Source organism: Bactrocera latifrons, unplaced genomic scaffold, assembly GCF_001853355.1.
Source record: "Bactrocera latifrons isolate USDA-ARS-PBARC rearing strain unplaced genomic scaffold, ASM185335v1 scaffold_65, whole genome shotgun sequence".
In the NCBI taxonomy this organism is placed as follows: Eukaryota; Metazoa; Arthropoda; class Insecta; order Diptera; family Tephritidae; genus Bactrocera; species Bactrocera latifrons.
In genome coordinates this window covers 319,183-338,564 of record NW_017537323.1, presented here as the reverse complement: position 1 = coordinate 338,564, position 19,382 = coordinate 319,183, and the positions used below count along the sequence as shown (strand labels likewise).

Below are 19,382 nucleotides of genomic sequence, written 5' to 3'. Positions count from 1 at the left end.
TGTCAGAAGGAAGCTGCATCCAGGCTTTTTTTAAAAATTGAAAAAGGGCGTGGCGTCGCCCACTTATGGACCAAAAACTATATCTCAGGAAGTACGCAACCGATTTCAATGAAATTCGGAATATAATATTTTCTTAACACCCTGATGACATGTACCAAATATGGGTGAAATCGGTTCACAACCACGCCTGAAATCTCGATTATCACTCCTATCATGCGAGAGTATAAAATGTTCGGTGACACCCGAACTTAGCCCTTCCTTACTTTTTTCTGCTGACTTGCTGAGTGCGAGCATTGTTTTTGCCATTTTTTATTGTTTTTATTAGTGCTTTTGTATATATATATATTTTTTTGCTGTTGTTGTTGCTCTAGTATATTGTATTCTTTATATTAGTGTGCTGCCTTTTGCTTTTGCACTTGCTTTATTGAATTGCGGGTGTGAGCTTGTCATCCTCCACTTCAAAGCTATGATGTTGCTGATTGTTTTGATGCTTGCAACAATCAACATGATTATATTGCTGTATGTGTAAGCTGATGTTTGTCTACTTTGTGATGATCATTGAAGCACTCGAATTGACGCCGTTGTAGAGCACTTGAGCACTTCTCTATGGGACGCAAATTTTGGGTGTGCACTTGCGCTACGAAACTTATTCTTATATACATACATAAGTACATTCATATATGCTCCACTTATAATTTGCGACTCATTTCCTACAATCGCTCATCCCATTTCAATGAATGCTAACAAATATTGATGAGAACTATAAAGGCTTGGATTTAATTTTTAATTTTTTTTTTTTCTCACTGTAGAATGAATACACCTGCCAGTTCAGCTCAATTCAGTTTTGTTTTCTTGTTAAATCTACATACTTTGGAAAAATAGTCAAATAAATGAGGTTAAGGTTGTGAAATAATAATATATTCCTAAAAATTATATATTAAGTTTGCCACTTTATGCGAGCTCCGCTGCAACCGAAGTTCCCAATTTTTTTTTTTTTTTTAAGAGTGAAAAAACGTGAAATTACGTGTTCACTGAAGTGTTCTCTCAATAAATCCATTGGTTGATGTGATGTGTGGCGTCGTATTGTTGAAACCAAATGTCGCCGAGATCACGAAGTTTGTGCGCATTCAATATAAGACCACGAAGTAAAATGCGCGAAAGTCGTTCCATACTTCAGACTGAGTTGCTGCGAACGGCGCCAAATCGATTCTCCACGCTTTCACGTCTTCCACGTCGTCCGATAGAGCAAAGAATACCTTAATCACTCACTCAGTCGTTTTGGAAATCACAAAAACGAAATTCTTACACGAGGTTGAAATAAAGATGCTACAACGCTCTGAAACGTACTGGCGCCACCTTCGATATACATTTATTCAAAAATCTATCGAGTTATCTACATTCTAGGCGATAGATTTTGTGCACCGAGATCCTAAAAAATATAAACAAAAGTTCTTCCATATCTGAAAGGTGAAAGTAGTAGCCGAAAACCACATGGTTCCAAAAAAAATAATTCGAAAGAAAGTTAATTTCTAAAAAGAATTATCTATATTTCTTATCTGAAAATATATGAACTTCATGAGAATTGGAGCTAACAATACACTGGATGAAATATCATGCTTTTATGGAAAACTGTTTACTCGTATGTTCATCTGACGATTTCGATCTTCTGCGAACCGCGTAAAGCTGGTTCATAATCAGACGACTTTTTCGCAGCTTCACATTATTTCTAGCTTATCTTAGTTGAAGTACTATATTGCATTGAAACCATATCCTTATGCCTACTTTGTGTCGCTAAGGGAACGTACAATGCCATCACTTAAACTTCAATAACCAACCCAAACCCAAATTTAAGCGCACAAGCTATTATGCTCTTCACTTGAACTCTGCGAATGTGTCGCCGCACTCTTGTTGCTGATGTAGACACTGATTTGATAAAAATTGCAAAAAAATTTTGCAACAAAAAAAAAAAAAATACAAAAGCTTGCCGAAGCCACAGTTCACGCCGCCCACCCGCGCTAATATGTAATTGTTTGCATGTAGAGGATTTTAGCTTTAGTGGAAACGCGTTTCAAAGGCACGAAACTGACGACAACTACAATCAATATACATAACAATGCATCGCCGTTCATTATCATCATTACAGCAGCAACAGCGGCAGCGCCCGTGGAAGTAGAGGCATAATAGTTAGTCGCTGGGTTCATTGGTTCGGGTCGACGGTTTGCTGAGGTTCGGCCGGGCTGCTAGCATCCCTTTCGCCCTAATACCTAATAACATACATACCAATACACGCTTAAATTCATATCCACCATACTCACACATACACACGACTCTGCTTTTGTGTCAGCCAACGGCTGCCGGCTGCTGACTGCTGACTACCGGCGAAATATGTAGTTGAACAAAACGAGTTGTTGCGCTTGCCGGGAGCTGTAGCTGTCATATGTGTGATTTTTAAGAGCACATACATATGTATATGTATACATGTGTGTGAGGGTGTTGAATTTGTATTTTATTATCCTTTTTGGAACATTTTGCCAACCATAAACAAGCCAAGGCGGTGGCGATAGCGGTGGCTGTGACGGCGGCAGCGGCGCATATGCCAACCACATGTGGGACCAGCGAACGATACGCCGCATAAACACACAAAAATAGCAACAAAAAAATAAATATGTATAATATAATAAACAATGAACTAGTAAATGTACTCGCTGGCTGCCTAACTAACTGGGTTGACTGACTGTGTGCCGTTCGTCGCGCTGCATGCACGAAAAAGCGGTCAGAATACAATGCACTATTTTGATTACTCACCCATTTGGGCGCTGCCAACGTCACTATTGCTGACACTGCTGTGTGGCCCGGCCGCGCTTATCAGTTGGCACCAACAGCAACAAGCCACCGAAACAACCGACCTACTACTATCTATTGTCATGTGTATGTAAGTCGCTGAGTCACACATGTGTGCACGGGCCACCCTCACTTTAAAATGCACTCATTCATGGACTCGTTAGTAGACCCCGCAGCTGTTTCAACGATAATCACACACACACACCAACATACATACATAGATGTATTGATATGCAGGAAAGGACTGTATTGCTTTGGTAAAATGGGAGCTAAGCACAAAAGAAAGTACGGAAAAGTCGTTAATTGATTCGATGTTGGAGTTTGGACAATGGGCCAGAAGTCTCTTTTGTCAGGGAGGTGCTTAATTAGTTTATAATTTTGATTTTGCAATGAGAACTTACTTTTGGAATTTTCCCGAGGAGATTGGTATAGATTTTCTTCTTTATTGATGTTGGTTTAGAGTAGTTAGTTGATTTATGCCAGGTCCAAGATTGTGTCACTAGCACTTCTTTATTCAAACCTGAATCTTTATTGTAAAAAAATTTTTTTAAATCAGTATTTTTGTCTCGACCGTTTATTTAGCTATTTCGTGATTAATATTCCCATATAAATCGACTATCGATATAAGTCGCTTTAATAATTAATATTCCCATATAAATCGACTATCGATATAAGTATCTTTAATAATTGGAAGTAACGGGTTTTTCAATAACATGCCTTATTCCTGTGAAAGTACATTCAATGCCGATCTTGATCTCTTTTGCATGGCCACCACGAGCACGCTTGCAGAAGTCTGAACGCAATTTTTGTTGGTTTGCGAACATAAATCGGCCGATATTGCTGTAATTTTAGGTTCGATATTCGTACGTATTTCATCAATCGTCGCTGGCTTCTTGGCATAGAGCATAGAGTTGACGGAGCTCCACAAGAAATAATCGCACCCGGTAGGCGGCCAATTGGCTGACACATTTTGTGAGATAACACGTTCACCAAACTTGGTTTTCAACAAATCGATTGCGACATGCGCTGTGTGGCTTGTGGCGACGTTCTGTTGGAACCACATATTTACCAAGTTCAACCCATCCAATTTGGCCCACAAATATTTGAGCGGTAGCGATTCCTAATTCGCAGTAACGTCCTGGTCTTAGTCATCACGGAACGGATGTACGGCTCAATGACACCGCAGCGAAACGTAATTTTTTCGGGATGCAATGGTTACTTATGGAGTACATGTGGATTGTTTATTGACGAAGCCATTCAGCCAGTAATGAGCCTCATCGCTGAAGATGATTTTTCGATGAAAATTCGGATCATTTTCAAGTTGTTGCTCAGCCAAATTCACGAACATACGAAAATATGATCTTGTAAAGATTAAGGCCAAGATCTTTTCGCAAATTTCGCCACAACGACGTCACAGAGATGTCCAACGCTTGAGAACGATGTGTGAGATATTCATGTGATAGGGTCTTCCTCAATTAATGCGCTAGCGGCAGCAATATTCTCGACACTACTTCGTTGTCTCACAGGCACTTGAACGCTCAATAATTGATCTGACAGAAGGATTATGACGACCATAATTGCACGTAGCGCTTTTAAAGTTGAGCCCACTCCAAATTTCGGTAATCAATTCTAATAATTTGGACTCATTGTTAGATCTCATATCTTTCCCTTATGAGCTGGCAAACCTTATTGAAGAGAAATGTCAAAAAGGCGGGAAAAATATATCATCGGTTGCTGTCCCTATCGGTCTATTTTTATAGCGTCCCTATTGACTCGTTAGAACGAAGCTACATATATGTATGTTCAGAATCAGAAAGAAACATTTAGTTCCACGAAAATGTCGATGAAAATGGCATTTTGTACATGTTTTGAGAGATTGACAAATTTAGATTCCGCAAGTTAATGTGGTCTTGTTGTTGTTCAATAAAGATTAGTGTTTATGGGCTAAATTTCTCATTGCGCATTGGAAACGGCAAATATATCTCATCTGAGTTATACGACGACATTGACATATGTATGTAGTTCAGCGAATTATGAGGCAGCGGCTACGTTGGCTAGATCATGTCATCCGAATGGATAAAAATACTCCAGTTCTAAGAGTATTCGATGCAGCAGCCGCTAGAAGAAGAAGTTTCTAATCCATTGGAAAGAGCAGTTGGAGAAGACCTGGCTACACTTGAATTCTCTAATTGGCGCCAAACAGCATAGTATTGAAACCACGTTTGCTTCGGACTGGTCTCTCCAATTTCAGTAATCCCTGGCTTTGTAACCCCTATTCGTGATGGTGTATTCAGATTCTGTCCGAAGACCAAGCTGCGATATCTTTATAAATTATGTCGTCACATGCCAATCGTCGAATCTGCTTTCTCATTCCTTCGCATATTCGTTGTGTCCCCAGCTCGTCCTCATTTTGAAGCCTTCCTTCGCTCTTGCATTTAATATTGCATAAAATTAATTAAGAAAAATCAATTAAAACTGCGCCCGAAGTGTTATTCTAATAAAGATAATTTCTCTTTTTTGGTTTGGATTCACTCTCCCTTTGTATTGACACACAAAAGCGATTAAATCTTTGCATTTTATTTATATGTCCGCGCTATAAAATTTAACACTTTGCTAAATGGCAGTCATAGTTGCGGTCGTCTATGCATTTGATATCGGGTATATGTATGTATATATATATATATATACATATATCGTGTAAGCGTAAATGTCTATACATATTTATGTTTCGATGCATGTTTTGTTTGTGTATAAAACTCATTAACCATTGCCGACATCAGCAGTTGTACTGCAATTTAATGCACTGCTGTTCAACAACAACAGCAATGCACTGTAGAGAGAAAAAGTCTTATGATGTGACAACAAATTTTACAGAAATCGCAAATGAGAAAGAATCCCTTCAGCTTCGACGTCCTTTTCGTGGCACAACTCTGTTTATATTATATATGTACATATGTACGTATATGTGTATATAAATATAAATACGCGTATGTACTTATGTAAGTAATACCGCATACTTCATCATCATCATCATCGTCTTCTTATTTCGCCAACTGCCAAGCAGAAAAGCCGGTTCAACAACATTACAACTCATGTTTTAGTGCCATGCACCCCCCTCATATACTCGTATGTAAGTTCATATGTATATACAATACCATATATGGTGTAATATACAGCGTTACTACCAAGTTAATGTTATACAAACTGACTTTGTTGTTATTGCATTTTTTGTTTGTGTACCAAATGTATTTCTATTTGTGTTGGTTGTAATGCCGGCGGCATTGGACACAACACCAACGACAATACCACATCAATTCACTATGTACATGTGTACATGTTTATGTATATGTACTACCACCCAACACCCAATGCCCAGCAGCTCGCTAGCACCAACCGCTAAACTATTTTATATGATGCAGCACTATGTACCATACCAAGAACACAAACCAACCCACAACGCCCCAACCCTAAACCCAACAGTGTGCCAGTGAACGCCAAGGCAATATGCAGCATAATGCCATATTTCATGCCACAACATAAAAATCTGTATTTAGTAGACGGGTAAATAGATTTTTGTTTGTAAGTGTGAGCGACTAGTTCCTTTCTCTGTGCTTGGGGTCAAAGTGTCTCGGTCTAGGGGCATTTGACTGAGTGTAAAGATACACTGGCGAGTAAAAATATATACATATACTATAGATATGGTCGCTCTATTAAGTGAACTTCAACGGTTTTTTTTTTTTCAGCCGGACTTCTGTTCTATATCAGACTACGCGTTCTAGCTTCGGTCTACAAATAGTGACTTAGTCGTTTTAGGTGCGATTCCAGTTAAGAGGTTCGAATTGCGAGTGTGTTTAGTAATTGTTAAAAAATTCAATTGATATTATTCACGCAAGTGAGGAAAGAGAGATCGAAATTCACTTGGGAGTGGGTAGAAACGATCCTTTTACATGTGGCTCAAGCAGCTCACGACTTCCGGTCTTAAACAACTTGTCCTCTGGGCAGCCAAAGCACATCCGTTTGAAGGCGAGCTAAAGTGAAAAGGCGAAACATCCCCTCCACAGGGTTGTGCGCTGAGTTTTGAGGTTCGTCACGTAAGAAACTCCCCCAATCAACAGTAAAAAACAGCGTCGGATGAGGGACCCGACTTTTGATGACGATCGTGGCAAACGATTCCCTCAAGAAAATAAAGGCTAACATCACCGTCGTCCAATAAATGCGATGGACTGGACAAGGACTGAGGCAAGTAGGGCCTTGTGGGGCATTTACTACAATGTCCATATAAAATAATGAAAGTTCGGTGTGGGATTTGCGCCCACACGCCGACGTAAGAGAAGACCGATGTGACCAAAGATGTCTTCTATGAGCGCTTGAAGCGCATCTATGAGAGCCGCTCCCTCAACGATGTCAAAATCGTGCTTGGCGACTTAAACGCCAGGGTGGGCAAAGAAGGTATTTTTCGCACATAGTCGGTTAATTCAGCCTCCTAGAGGAAATATTCTCTAATGGTTTGAGGTTGCTCGGCTTCGCCGGGGCCCGAAATGTGGTTAGCTGTAGTACTAGATTCCACCATAGAAATTCACAAAGCTACTTGGCTATCTCCGGATTGAAAAGCCACCAACCAGATCGATCATGTTGTGATAGACAGACACGTTTAGTGTTTTAGACGTCCGAGCTTTTATATTTTTTGTTAGTCATGCACCCAATTCTCTTCTCACCACTATAACAACAGTTTGGCCTACTACGGGCTACTCCTGTTCCTGTTGGCGCTGGCGTGTTGCTGGCTTGATTCGCTCAGTTTGTTTATGCAAACTTTTGCATGACAGACACTTTTGTATTGTTACGCCTATTGTGTTATTGTATGATTTTTTTTCTATTTTGCATTTCGTGGCGTTATCTTCACTGTCAGCTCGGCTGCCTAATTGTGCAACACTGGTCATTATTGTGATTTTGTTTTTGTTGCATATACTCATATTTTTTGTTGGCTGTTGTTAGTGTATTGTTAGACAGTTATTATTATATATGTTTGCATTTGTTGTTGTAGCTTTATAGACATTTTAGCGCTTTTGGCCAACGGCATCCAACCAGTAGACATATCATAAAATTGCATTTTTTACAAATTTCTTTTGTGTGCAATATCTAAGCTGGCGTCATCATTTAGCACTGCTTAGGTTTTTCTAGCACTAAATCTCACCAAATCTAGCTTACTCTACTCTACTCTAGCGTCACTCATTTCCCGTTCCTTCTTAATCACCTTCACCCTTTTGTGTTACACGCTTTCTTCGGTGTTGACTTTTTCTTCCAACTGTTCCAACTAAAACATTATTACTCCAGTTTTCATACTCATATCCTTTTACTATTTTACTACCATTATCCTTGTTCCGGCCGGTGTTTCACTTCCGAATTTCCGCTTTTATACATTCCTTTGGTGCCGTATATGTTATTATGGCTCCGCTACTTTACTTCTGTACTCGTTTTTCACATGTTTTCCTTTCGGCATTTCCCGTTTTTTGCTGCTTCTCTCCATATGTATGTACGTCTGTACCGGCGCTTGTAGTTGTGGTTCTCTTTTTGTTGGAATCATTGCTTCGTCTTCCTGTGCCGTGTATTTTTTGCACCTACTCATACGTTCACTCCTCTCGCATTTCATACTGATTGTTGTTTTTTTTTTTTATTACTTTAGCAGCTCCTTTTCATTGTATCTTACCCGACTGCTACTCCTTACTGGGTTGCCATTTATTTTTTGTTATTGTGTTTAACCAGAGCTTCACCGCAAATTCATCGTTTCGTCTGCGTCCAGGTGCTCCAGTTATTTTCAATTCACCTGTCGCTCTCACTTCCTATGCTTGATTGTGTTACGAATTCATCACTGCCGGTTTGTGTATTCCACGCGAGTTATTTCGTGTTACCACAAGTAGTAAAAGTTCTACACTATTTGCAATACGAGCCATTTTAAGTTCGGGGATTTTAGTTATTTTATATTTTATTATATTTATCGAAGAAAATAATCGGGATCCCGAAAGATGTGGTACATCATTTTAATCTCAACAAGGTGTTTTAGTCAATACTTATAAGATATTATTTAGTGAAATGCGAAAATCATTGAAACGGACTGGGGTACAGACCGCAAAAAAATATTCTAGGAGCCTTCAAATTAGTGGTTCTGAGCGAACATTTCAGAAAAAGGTTATGCCAGCTCCTACAAGATCAAAAACGCTTCCATCAGCAAAAAAGAACTTTAACTCGCTATTGGAATTTGCCAAAAAGTACTATCAATTGCCGCCAACTTTTTGGAAAAAATTATTTTGGACCAAACCTGATAACGGTCGAAGGTAAACTGACAGATGCTGAGTACAAATTTAGTGCCTGTAGAGGATGCTTACAAGGTAACTTTATACATATGTATATCAGCAGCACGATGACCCCAAACATAAAAGTCGAGTGTCGAAAGAATATTTCGATCGATGGTTAGAGTTCTTACCATGGTCTGACCAAGATCCTCTCTTAAGACCTATTGAGCATTTATGAGAATATTTGGTTGATAAGTTCGACCGATTTTCTTGACGTTCCACTAAACAAGTGATTCTTAGTAGATCGAAGGACTTCTGGGAATACATAAAACAATCGCTTCTTCAGAACTTGGTAGACTACATGCTTCGACGTCTTTTGGCTGTAATTATTGAAGTTCCTTGCACTCAATAAAAGCTGTGTAAAGCTGTAGTGGTCACCAGAGCCGATAAACCTTTGCGAATTATTTTATTTAAAATTTTCAGAAAATTTTTGTAAGAAATTATACATTAAGAAAATGCAAAAAATATATATATTTTTTGTATTAAATTCTGTCTACTTCATAGTGTATTTTTGTCACGAAAATGCGTTGATTTGTTTATGTTGTTTAAAGGGAAAGCTCAACAAAATACCTTACTAAGATGTCAACCTCAATTTGTTCGTACCTTTGCTTTTCATTTCAACACATACATACTATATGTATTCTATTTGGCTCCCAAGAGCTTTTGTATTCTTTCAAAAAAAAAAAACAACTTTCTGATCAACTGTGTTGTATATTTTTATTATTGTCTTCAGTTACAGCCAACTTGTTACTTTTACAAAGTGTTAATGGCATACACTCCTTACCACTTGTCACTTAAAAATCTTACACAACAATACGGCACACGTCTCCAAAGTTCGATTTCAACAGTTGTTTCTCCAACTCTCTACTTTTTATTTGAGCGGTCAATTTGTCTTTGCTGTACAAATATTTGATAATTCTGATTTCTTTGACAATTTCTTTGCATAGTTATCTATTTTGTACATATCTACGTATGTACGATGTGCGTGCTTAGTTAGGTATTTATGCGCTTTCCACATTACCCCCTTTTCGGTGAAAATTGTTGCTGACGCATTGATCATGAGGCATAAAATCAGTTGATTGAAATTTGTAGCAGTCGATTAGTGTTGGCATTTACGAGGAGATGAAATCGTAAAAAACCGGTAAAATTTACTGTGCACTTAGTGACATACATTATGCACACAAATACCAACAAATAAAAGCAATTTTCGTTTTTACAGAAATACCTTTACTTATATAAATGAGTATAGCTAGTTTGTGGCTGTCTAATTCTCTCATTCTCCTTTATATGGCATGCTCTTACATTGGAGCGCGCTTGCGCTTCTCTCAATGTCTCTTCCAAGTGCAATTCGGATTTCGTGTGTGCCCACTTTGTCGTTTTTTGTACTCATAATACCTTTGCTTTTGACAGCTTTTGTTGCTGCACAATTCTTGCCAACACATGCGCGCCGTATCGCTCGCCCACGTGTGTCGTGCTGTGCTGTGTGTTGCATTTACTGCATTTAGAAATAAATTTCCACACCGAATTTTAATATGGCTTTCACAGCGTACGTCGCCACTATGTTTGTACAAATTTGTACGCTCACCGTTCAGTATAAACATATTAAAAGGTATGACAATGCTTCAGTACCCCGGCACATGAAACGCCGCCGGCATTGTCGGTAGACATCGTGATTATGCATTCAAAAGTCATTTCCATATACACACGAGCCGTTGGCCAACATCGTGTCATACGTTCACTTGCTGTCGTTTGTACCGCAATATTAATTTGGGCGCAACGTCTATGAGACGACTACGTGATACATGATTGGTGATTGCATTCTCAGCACTACCAAGTGCATGCATGCTAAGCTCACCAAGGCGTCACGACGGCGTTTACGTGGCGCAATCAAGCAGTGGGCCATAAGCAAATTTGTTGCGGCTGTCGTCCTCTCTACATATGTGTATACGAATAGCAGTTGCTCTAGTTTATTTTCTTTGTTCGGTATTATGTTTTTTTTAGTTTTTTTGTTTTTTGCTTATCAGCATTTCAATTCCAGTAAGCAGCAAGGAGAATTTGATTCAGCAGATTTTTTCTAACCACAACAAAATATGCGCTCGCCCTTTCAATAAGCCGAATACAACAACACTACACGCATCTTGTGACACTTTGTTGCAGTAGCTCGCTCGTTCGTCGTTTGCATTCGCCTACGCTCCTTGCCTGCGCTTATGGTAATCGGCAGCTTGTGTACGCTGGTCGGCATCATTCGTCGTGTAGGCAATATTATAACCGACTTTTGTTTGTGTTTTTGTGAATGAAATCGTAATATGACCTTTTACAATTTTATTAATACGCACGCATACACAGTCAGCCCCACACCTGACAACCAGTAAGCCGAAGTTTTTCGTATTAAATATTCGTCAGCATGTCAACGTCATAGCCATCGTCATCGTGTACGTAATTATCATTGGTCGTTCTACTACAAAACGTTATAAATATGTAGGTATACCGTTATTGCGACGACTTCCACTACGTTGGAGTGTATTGACATTACCCTCTCCCAATACACTCAGTACACGCATTCGCTATAAAAATGCATTTTCGTAGAAAGAAAACATATCAGCCCGCCTACTCGTCAAGTGGCCGCGCATTTAACGGACACGAAGCTCTTCCTTCCATTTTTTTCTTTAAACAAAATTTTGTTTGTGTATTATTGTAGGCAATATCAAATTTCAGGACCGCACTGGAGTAGCAGCTCTGATGTGCGGGCGTTTAAGTTTGTTGTATAAATTTTGGTTGCATTTTTTTCCTTCACACTCAATTATTTCATGCTTTTGTTTTAACCACGGCCCTTTATAGTACACCCCTTACTGGGTGAGGTGAATGTGTAGGCGTTTCGTATACTATTTGTTTTGCTGTAAGTGATTTCCGTGAATTTGTTTGTATTGACTTTATTTCTGTTTATTTTCTAATACAATCTGTAAATAATAGAGCAGCTGCCTTTTCTCAAAACTACAATCTGTAGTTTCATAACTAATCAAAGCTACACCTATGGATACTTACCGCTATACTAACGAGGAACTACTATACATTTCACGAAGTTGAATACATAAGAATTTCCAAAAACATTAGCCGTTCAGTTATAATGAATTTAAAAGTGGTTTCACTCACAGAACCGAAAATTAATATCGTTGAGCACTTCGTACAACAGGTTCTCGACGAACCCCTTTTTATTGGTAAATAGCAAAGCAGTTTCATTATACCTAAAGCTGCACTTATTAGGTTTGTAAGTGAACTTTAATATGTAACCAGATTATCTTGCTAAACCTTTACTTATAGCGATTAGATTTAGTACCCTTATAAAACCCCAAATATGTTATTCATATGTGACCTGGTCTACGGAATGGGGGCTTAGGTGTCAAAAAATAAATTTTCACTTTTTAGTTGATTCGGATGGAAGATGAGATGCTTTTTTTTTAACAGCTGTTTCCCAGAAAACTAGTTTTCGCACGTTAGCTCCCTTTTCGTAGACCAGGTCACATATATGTAAGTTCTTCCAAACTTCTAATTAGAAAAAAATGAACTCAGCAATAGAGCAATTAAAATTACAAAAAGTGTCTGTGCAACAAACGTTAGTCATTTACATTTTAAAAAAACACCTTTTCAACAGATGTTTCCTCCTCATTCAAATGGAATTTTAATCAAAACATAACCTTCAAAACATTGAAAACACTAACTAATACTTCCTCTCCCTCTCTCTTTACAGAATCCGCTAGAGTCAACGCGCGTACGCATCGTAGCAACCAGCTGGTTTCAGCCGTACGCCATACGGTGTTGTTGTCATTGCAATGCATCGATCATTGAAGCCGCACGCACAAGCTAAAAAGGTACCACCACCTGCGCTACCCGGAGATCCCGCACCACAACAGCAGCAAATACCATTATACCGTTTAGGTGGCAGTATTTCGAGTGCAGCTGGCAAACAGCTGGATGATGGCATCATAATGAGTAGCATGGTATCGTCGCCATCCTTGGAGGAGGGCGGTTTCAATTTGCCACGTGAGCCATCGGTAGCATTGCGCATGAAAGGTGCGTATGCGTCATGTGCGCATGCATGCGTGTGTGTATATGCTTGCAAGGCATTCCGCAATATTTGTCATACTTTGTTTGCAATGGCTCATTGAGATTGATTTTCTATATTTACTATTCACCTTTCTTTTCATGTAGATGAAATAAGCGAATACGCTACAGTCATGTCCACATCAGGCACATCACAATCGTCGGGCTCCTCTGCCGGCACTGCTGCAGCTGGCAAACAACAAGCAGCTAATCAAGTAGCCACTGGTGGCGCAACACTTTTATCCACCGCAACTAATCCGCTGCTCAGCGGTTGTCCACCCACAATAGTGCCATGTCCACCGCCCGTGTTTTGCGCTACACTACGCGAACCGCTCACACACAAAGCGGCCGTTTACTATCATCAACAATTGGCGCTGCAAGAGGATCAGGGTATTGATTTGACACAATCGCCAGGTCGCGATTCGCCCGGTTCGTCGTCGGGTTCAGCTGGTTCTGGTTCGCGACACTCTACAGCTAGCTTGGATTCGGGTCGTGCTTCATCGTATTTGACTGGTGTGTCGGGTGCATCGATACGTGGTAGTGCGGGCGGTGCACTCTCCTCGCCACGTTGCAGTTCGGTGAGTTCATGTTCGATTGGTAGTGTCGATCGGCAACGCAACGATGAACTCATAATCGATTGGCTAATGGAGATGAAGTGTGAGGAGTATGCACAATTGTTTATAGCGGCCGGTTACGATTTGCCGACCATTGCACGAATGACCCCCGAAGATTTGACAGCGGTCGGCATAAAAAATCCACACCATCGTGAGCGCATAAAACAACGTATCGATAAGTTGCAAGTATTGGATAACTTGCCACATTTCGTGCCGGTAAGTCCAGTTTTTAAATGGCTACACTATTTACTAATAATACATCAAAGTAGCATAAGCAGACGACGACGAGTTGGCGTAGAATAGTCGAGGCACAAGTGAAAAGCTTGCAGCGCTGGTTTTATCACGCTTTCCACATTTTTGTGTAGGTGCTTGTGATCGATCGATTAGTCGCTGTATTTTATGGCTATGTGAACGAAGCACATTAAAATGGCAAATGATTTAATTGGAAGCGAGGTAGATAAATCAAGTAAAGAAATATAATATGCTGCGCTGAAAGGCTTAGCTGTAAATAAGATTTCGCATTGCACGTTGTGAGCATGCAAAGCAGATTGTCTTACGATTCCTAAACCAGTTTGAGACATGTGGGTGGCAATGAGTTTCGCGCGCTATTAATATTAAACACTTAAGGGTGAGGCACGTCATATAAACGAGTATCAATTAATTATCGCCTTTCAACAATACTGACAACGCTTGATTGGTTCTAGCTTTTTGCGTCAATAAAGTATGTATACATAACAAAGTAATAATTCCTGAAATATTGGCGGGTATACTAACCACTATACTATCGATGAATCAATAAATTTGTTCATTTGAGAAATCTACAAAGCAATATAGCGTGTTTAATGCCGCTTAAGACGGATTGCCGTCGAATTCACTTTATAAACAAAACTCTTCACACTGTTATTTATTTGCGGAAATGAAAGATGGTCTTTCTTCTATGTTTACTGTTAATAAGAGTGCGTTAAATCTTCTAGTATTCCAACTAGATGATATATACATATAATTATATATACTCCATATCATTTGAAAATGTAAGTTACATATACTCGGCGTCAAGACTCATGACAAATATTTTTCAGGATTTATTTGCATTTTGACAAAAAATCGCATAATATTTAGTTATTCATCTATATTTATTTTGTGGTCTTCAAAGTTATACTTTAAAAGTAAGTAAACTATTTTTGGGATGGTTTTCAGCTCCTTCAGTAAATTTTTTTATCTCTCTAACGCTTGCCTGACGATTTTCAAGCAACATGTTGTAGGGATCGAAGGTCGTCCAGAACGACGCATGCCTTCAACCATCTCTCGACCGTTTTTGGAGGCTTTGTACCACTCGTAGACATGTGTTTTTGAATCACCGTAGACGTTTTTCAACATTCGCAATGATTCCGCTCACGAAATTTGGTTAGAAATACAAATTTGAGACAAATTCTTTGTTCGATATTTTTAGGAAGAGTTTAATAGCCTCTGTACCGCTCTAAAAGATATCTTGCTCTAATTCTCTACTTGAAATTTCCAAACACATAACACTGTCATTATCGAGCTCGTCCAAATCCTTGCCAAACTCAAAACATATTTGTAGTTAACGTGAAAAAGTTAGTACGCAAACTCAAATTTTCCCACAAAGATTTGGAAAATGCCAGTAACCAGCTGTCTGTGAAGAACCTGCTGCTAAAATTGACATATTTTTCATAAACCCACGCGAAATGACAATTTCAAAATTTGCAACTTACATATGAACATATTATGCACGTAGGCTCAATGTATTCCGAATTTCAGGAATGCAAAGCGGCGTGGAATATTTCACGAGCTAACGGCTTTTGACTGGCAAAAATCGAACCAAATGAATTGTGTGAATGACTGGCGATCTAGTAATGTGTGTGGGTTGCACGGCGAACAGGTTCACAACAACAACTACATACAGGTACAGCCTGGTCAAGCAAAGGCTTTTTTTCGCAACGCAAAGCTGTAAGCCATCGCTCTTGTTACATACGTGACTTTCATTGCAATTGCAATGCACTTTTCGCACTGCATTCGCCTTCAGGCATCCAATACACTCATCTACAGTTACTCAGCTGTGTGGCGTTACTGTGTTATTTCCTGCAGTTGACACAATATACGTATGCAACCACATACATACATACATATGTACATTTGTTTATAGAATGCTACTGATTCATTTGTTTACTTAGCTCAAGCCACGATAACAGCCGATAACTTAATATCATACTTAATAATAATAATAACAACAACAATCAAGCGCGTGTTTCGTTGCTGGCCTGTGAATATTTTTTCTGTGCAACATGTATGCAAGGCGAATAAGGCGAATGCAGCTTTGCCGACACATGCAATGAACGGTCACACATTCCGCGCCGCGCATGCACCTCTCGACACACACACACATGTGCATATGCATATGCGCTTGTGAGGTTACCAGCCAACAGCAACGGTGTTTATTTTTGTTTATCACTACGCTCTTTTTTTTCCTGTTTTTTATATATGCATTTAACTTACTTTTGCTGCTTACGGCTATGACTGCCTTTTATCGTTAAAGCCATGGCTTTTCTCTATTTTTGTTCATTTCATTTCATGCATTACCGCTGTTTTGTTATTCAATTTTTCGCAATCACCATAAAAATCGCCATTTAGCTGTTATTGCTTTTCACGTACACACACACACACACACACACACGCTCACAGTCACCTATAGGCGGCAATGTACTCAGCCACTTGCAGCGTGAGTTAACTTATCTCTCATTGTTTTTAACTCGCTGCTATTTCTTTATGTCCTTATCCACTTGTGTTTATTTTCTTTTTGTTTTACTATTTTCTGTTTTTTTTTTACTATTTTCTTTTTTTTTAATAAATAGCATACACTTGTTGCGCATTTGGCCTTTAGTTATGCTTACCGTTGCGTTAGGGTATTACGAAAATCATTTGATTAGTTGCGCTAGCGGTATAAGCTTTGTTCCTAAGTAAACAGTATGTCCTAAAAATATGAGAAGCATACTTAGATACTTAGATGAGATTCCTGAAAGTGTATGCAGTGTTTCCTGTTAGTTCATCTTAATATATTCTAAGCACAATTTCTATGTGAAGTTTCGGAAGCCCGATAACATTGATCCATTTCGAGACTCCCTACTTTTTAAAATAAAAAAAACACTGAAACTTCAAACTTAATGAGAAATGTTCATTATCATTCAAAGGAACACTCGTTGGCATTTATTTTTTGATGATTATCTCTTTCAAATGTTGGCCGCGGCTACGTCTCAGATGGTCCATCCAATTTTCGATGACTTGTTCAAACATTTTGACTAGTAACTGGAGCATAACACGACTGATGTTTTTCCCATGGCTTAAATCGCAGCTGGATTGTACGCATAGACTTTAGACTTTACATATCCACCGAAATCTAACGGTGCGATATCACAAGATCTTGGTGACCAATCGACCGGGCCAAAATGTGAAATTATCTGCTCACCGAACTGTTCTCTCAAAAAATACATTGGTTAATGCGATGTGTGGGAAGTGGCGCCTTCTTATTTAAACCAAATGTGGCCGGAATTATGAGCTTTCATTTCAAGCATAACAAATGTCAGTTATGTAATAACGGTCCCCGTTGACAGTGACGTTCTCACCAGCATCATTTTTGAAGAAATATGGACCGATGATTCTACAACCACACGAAATTATTGTTTTTTCTGAATGATTGAGCCGGCAATGGGCATCATCGCTAAACAAATTTTAAATTTTTTTTTGGGCGAATCTTCTTGGAATTTTTGAAGCGTCCATAGAGCGAGGCGACATCTCTTGGGAAGGGATGGCGGCTTCAATTCTTGCACAAGTTATATTTTATACGAATTAAATTTAAGATCTCGACGTAAAATGCGCCAAATCGTTCCATACGTCAGTCCGGGTTGCTATGAACGGCGCCGAGTCGACTCTCCACGGCCTTCGTATACACTCTTGGCTACGGCTGCTATATGCTCTTCACTGCGTACTGGACGTGGTCTATTCGGTCGAATATTATCCAATAATGAATGCTGGGTCTCAACTTTGTGATGGTGTTGCGAATAATACGCTCAGTCGGCAGATGTTCGTAATAAAGTTGGACGATTTGTAAACCATGAACATTTCCATGTTCAAATGCCAAACAATACTAATGAAAAATAACATGACAGCTTGACGCGACTCATACGTGATCTGTCAAGAAAAGGTTATTCAAAAAGTGCCTCTACTTGGGTCATTTGCTCTTAACAACCACCCTAATGTGCATCATATAGTATACGAAATTCATCCGTAAACTGAAATTTCTCTTAACTTCCACAATAATTACTCCCTTGAATCAGCAAATTATTTCCAATTAACTACGTTAAGCGTATTAGTTATATGATACATACAGACACATTTATAAGCACACATGACACTTACCTGTTTCAGCTGAAGCACTTTACACCAGTATACAGCTACTGAATTGCGAACATAATTACTCACTTTTTTCTGTCTGAAACAAATTAAAAACTAATGGCAGCTGCAATCGTTTCAATAGACAATTAAGTCATTGTCATATTTGTGGTTATAACTCTCTGACTGGATATGCGGCTTTGGCAGCAGCACTCTCAAACGCAACGCAAAACTCGCCTCAAGTGAGCTGTAATTGCTGGCAAATATTTACATTTTTTTTTTTTTCAAGTCATTATCTATATTGCATATGTGTACTTATATTCTGGTCTCTTATGAGCTATTTGTCACATGAGTTGATATTTATTGGTTATATAAAGTGGCGAATAAGTGGCCTGACTTTTAAATCAACAGTGAAATTGAGTTGTTTATTACAGAGTGCCACAACAATTCGATATTTTCTTTGGTATTGGTTGCTCAATTTAACGTGCTTTAGTTGTAGTATCCACAACTAGTCTAAAGACTAGAGAGAAAATATGAGCACTGTATAGGAGTGTGGATTTATGAAACAAGAACTTAACGCATACGTAACCAATCATTGCGCAAACTTTAAAGCACCATTAGAGGCTAGATTGAAAGTTTTCAGTGTGAGAAGACTTTTTGAACTCAACTATTATGTATGTACTTTCTAATTAGGTCCTAAAGTAGCACTGTACGTGTGTGCTTTCTAATATAAGACCCTACAGTATCACTTCACGAGTGTGTGTAGCCAAAAATTGGTACAATACGCTGAAAATTTTTTTTTTTTTTTCAAAATTTAAGCCCAACGTCTAATCGATCTAATAATGCCCAGTAATATGCTAATTGATTGTTTTACCATGTTCGAATAGGTCGATGCAATTATTCTATGTGAATCTCAAAAAATATACTTCAAACCTTGTTGGACGACTACTTTTTTTTAATTTGCTGTAGTGATTACTCGGTGTCAAATGATCCAATCACTATGAAATTCTAAATTATCTGTGTATGTTTTCAGCAGTTTTTCGCCTGATCAGAAATCTGGCAATAATTTAGTGCAATA

The 19,382-nt window shown here is 38.9% G+C and overlaps 1 protein-coding gene across 9 annotated transcripts in view; it reads left to right on the top strand.

Moving 5' to 3' along the window:
- Window positions 1-19,382, top strand: part of LOC108975456 — a 57,323-nt gene that overhangs the window by 16,758 nt on the left and 21,183 nt on the right. For 8 of the 9 annotated variants that reach the window (XM_018943951.1, XM_018943947.1, XM_018943944.1 and 5 more), the window contains 2 exons: window positions 12,934-13,256; window positions 13,395-14,116. In XM_018943951.1, coding sequence (XP_018799496.1) covers window positions 13,016-13,256; window positions 13,395-14,116 — 963 coding nt within the window. In that variant the 5' untranslated portion in view covers window positions 12,934-13,015. Of the gene's footprint in view, window positions 1-12,933; window positions 13,257-13,394; window positions 14,117-19,382 lie in introns of those variants that run through there. The other variant, XM_018943950.1, reaches the window with a different exon arrangement.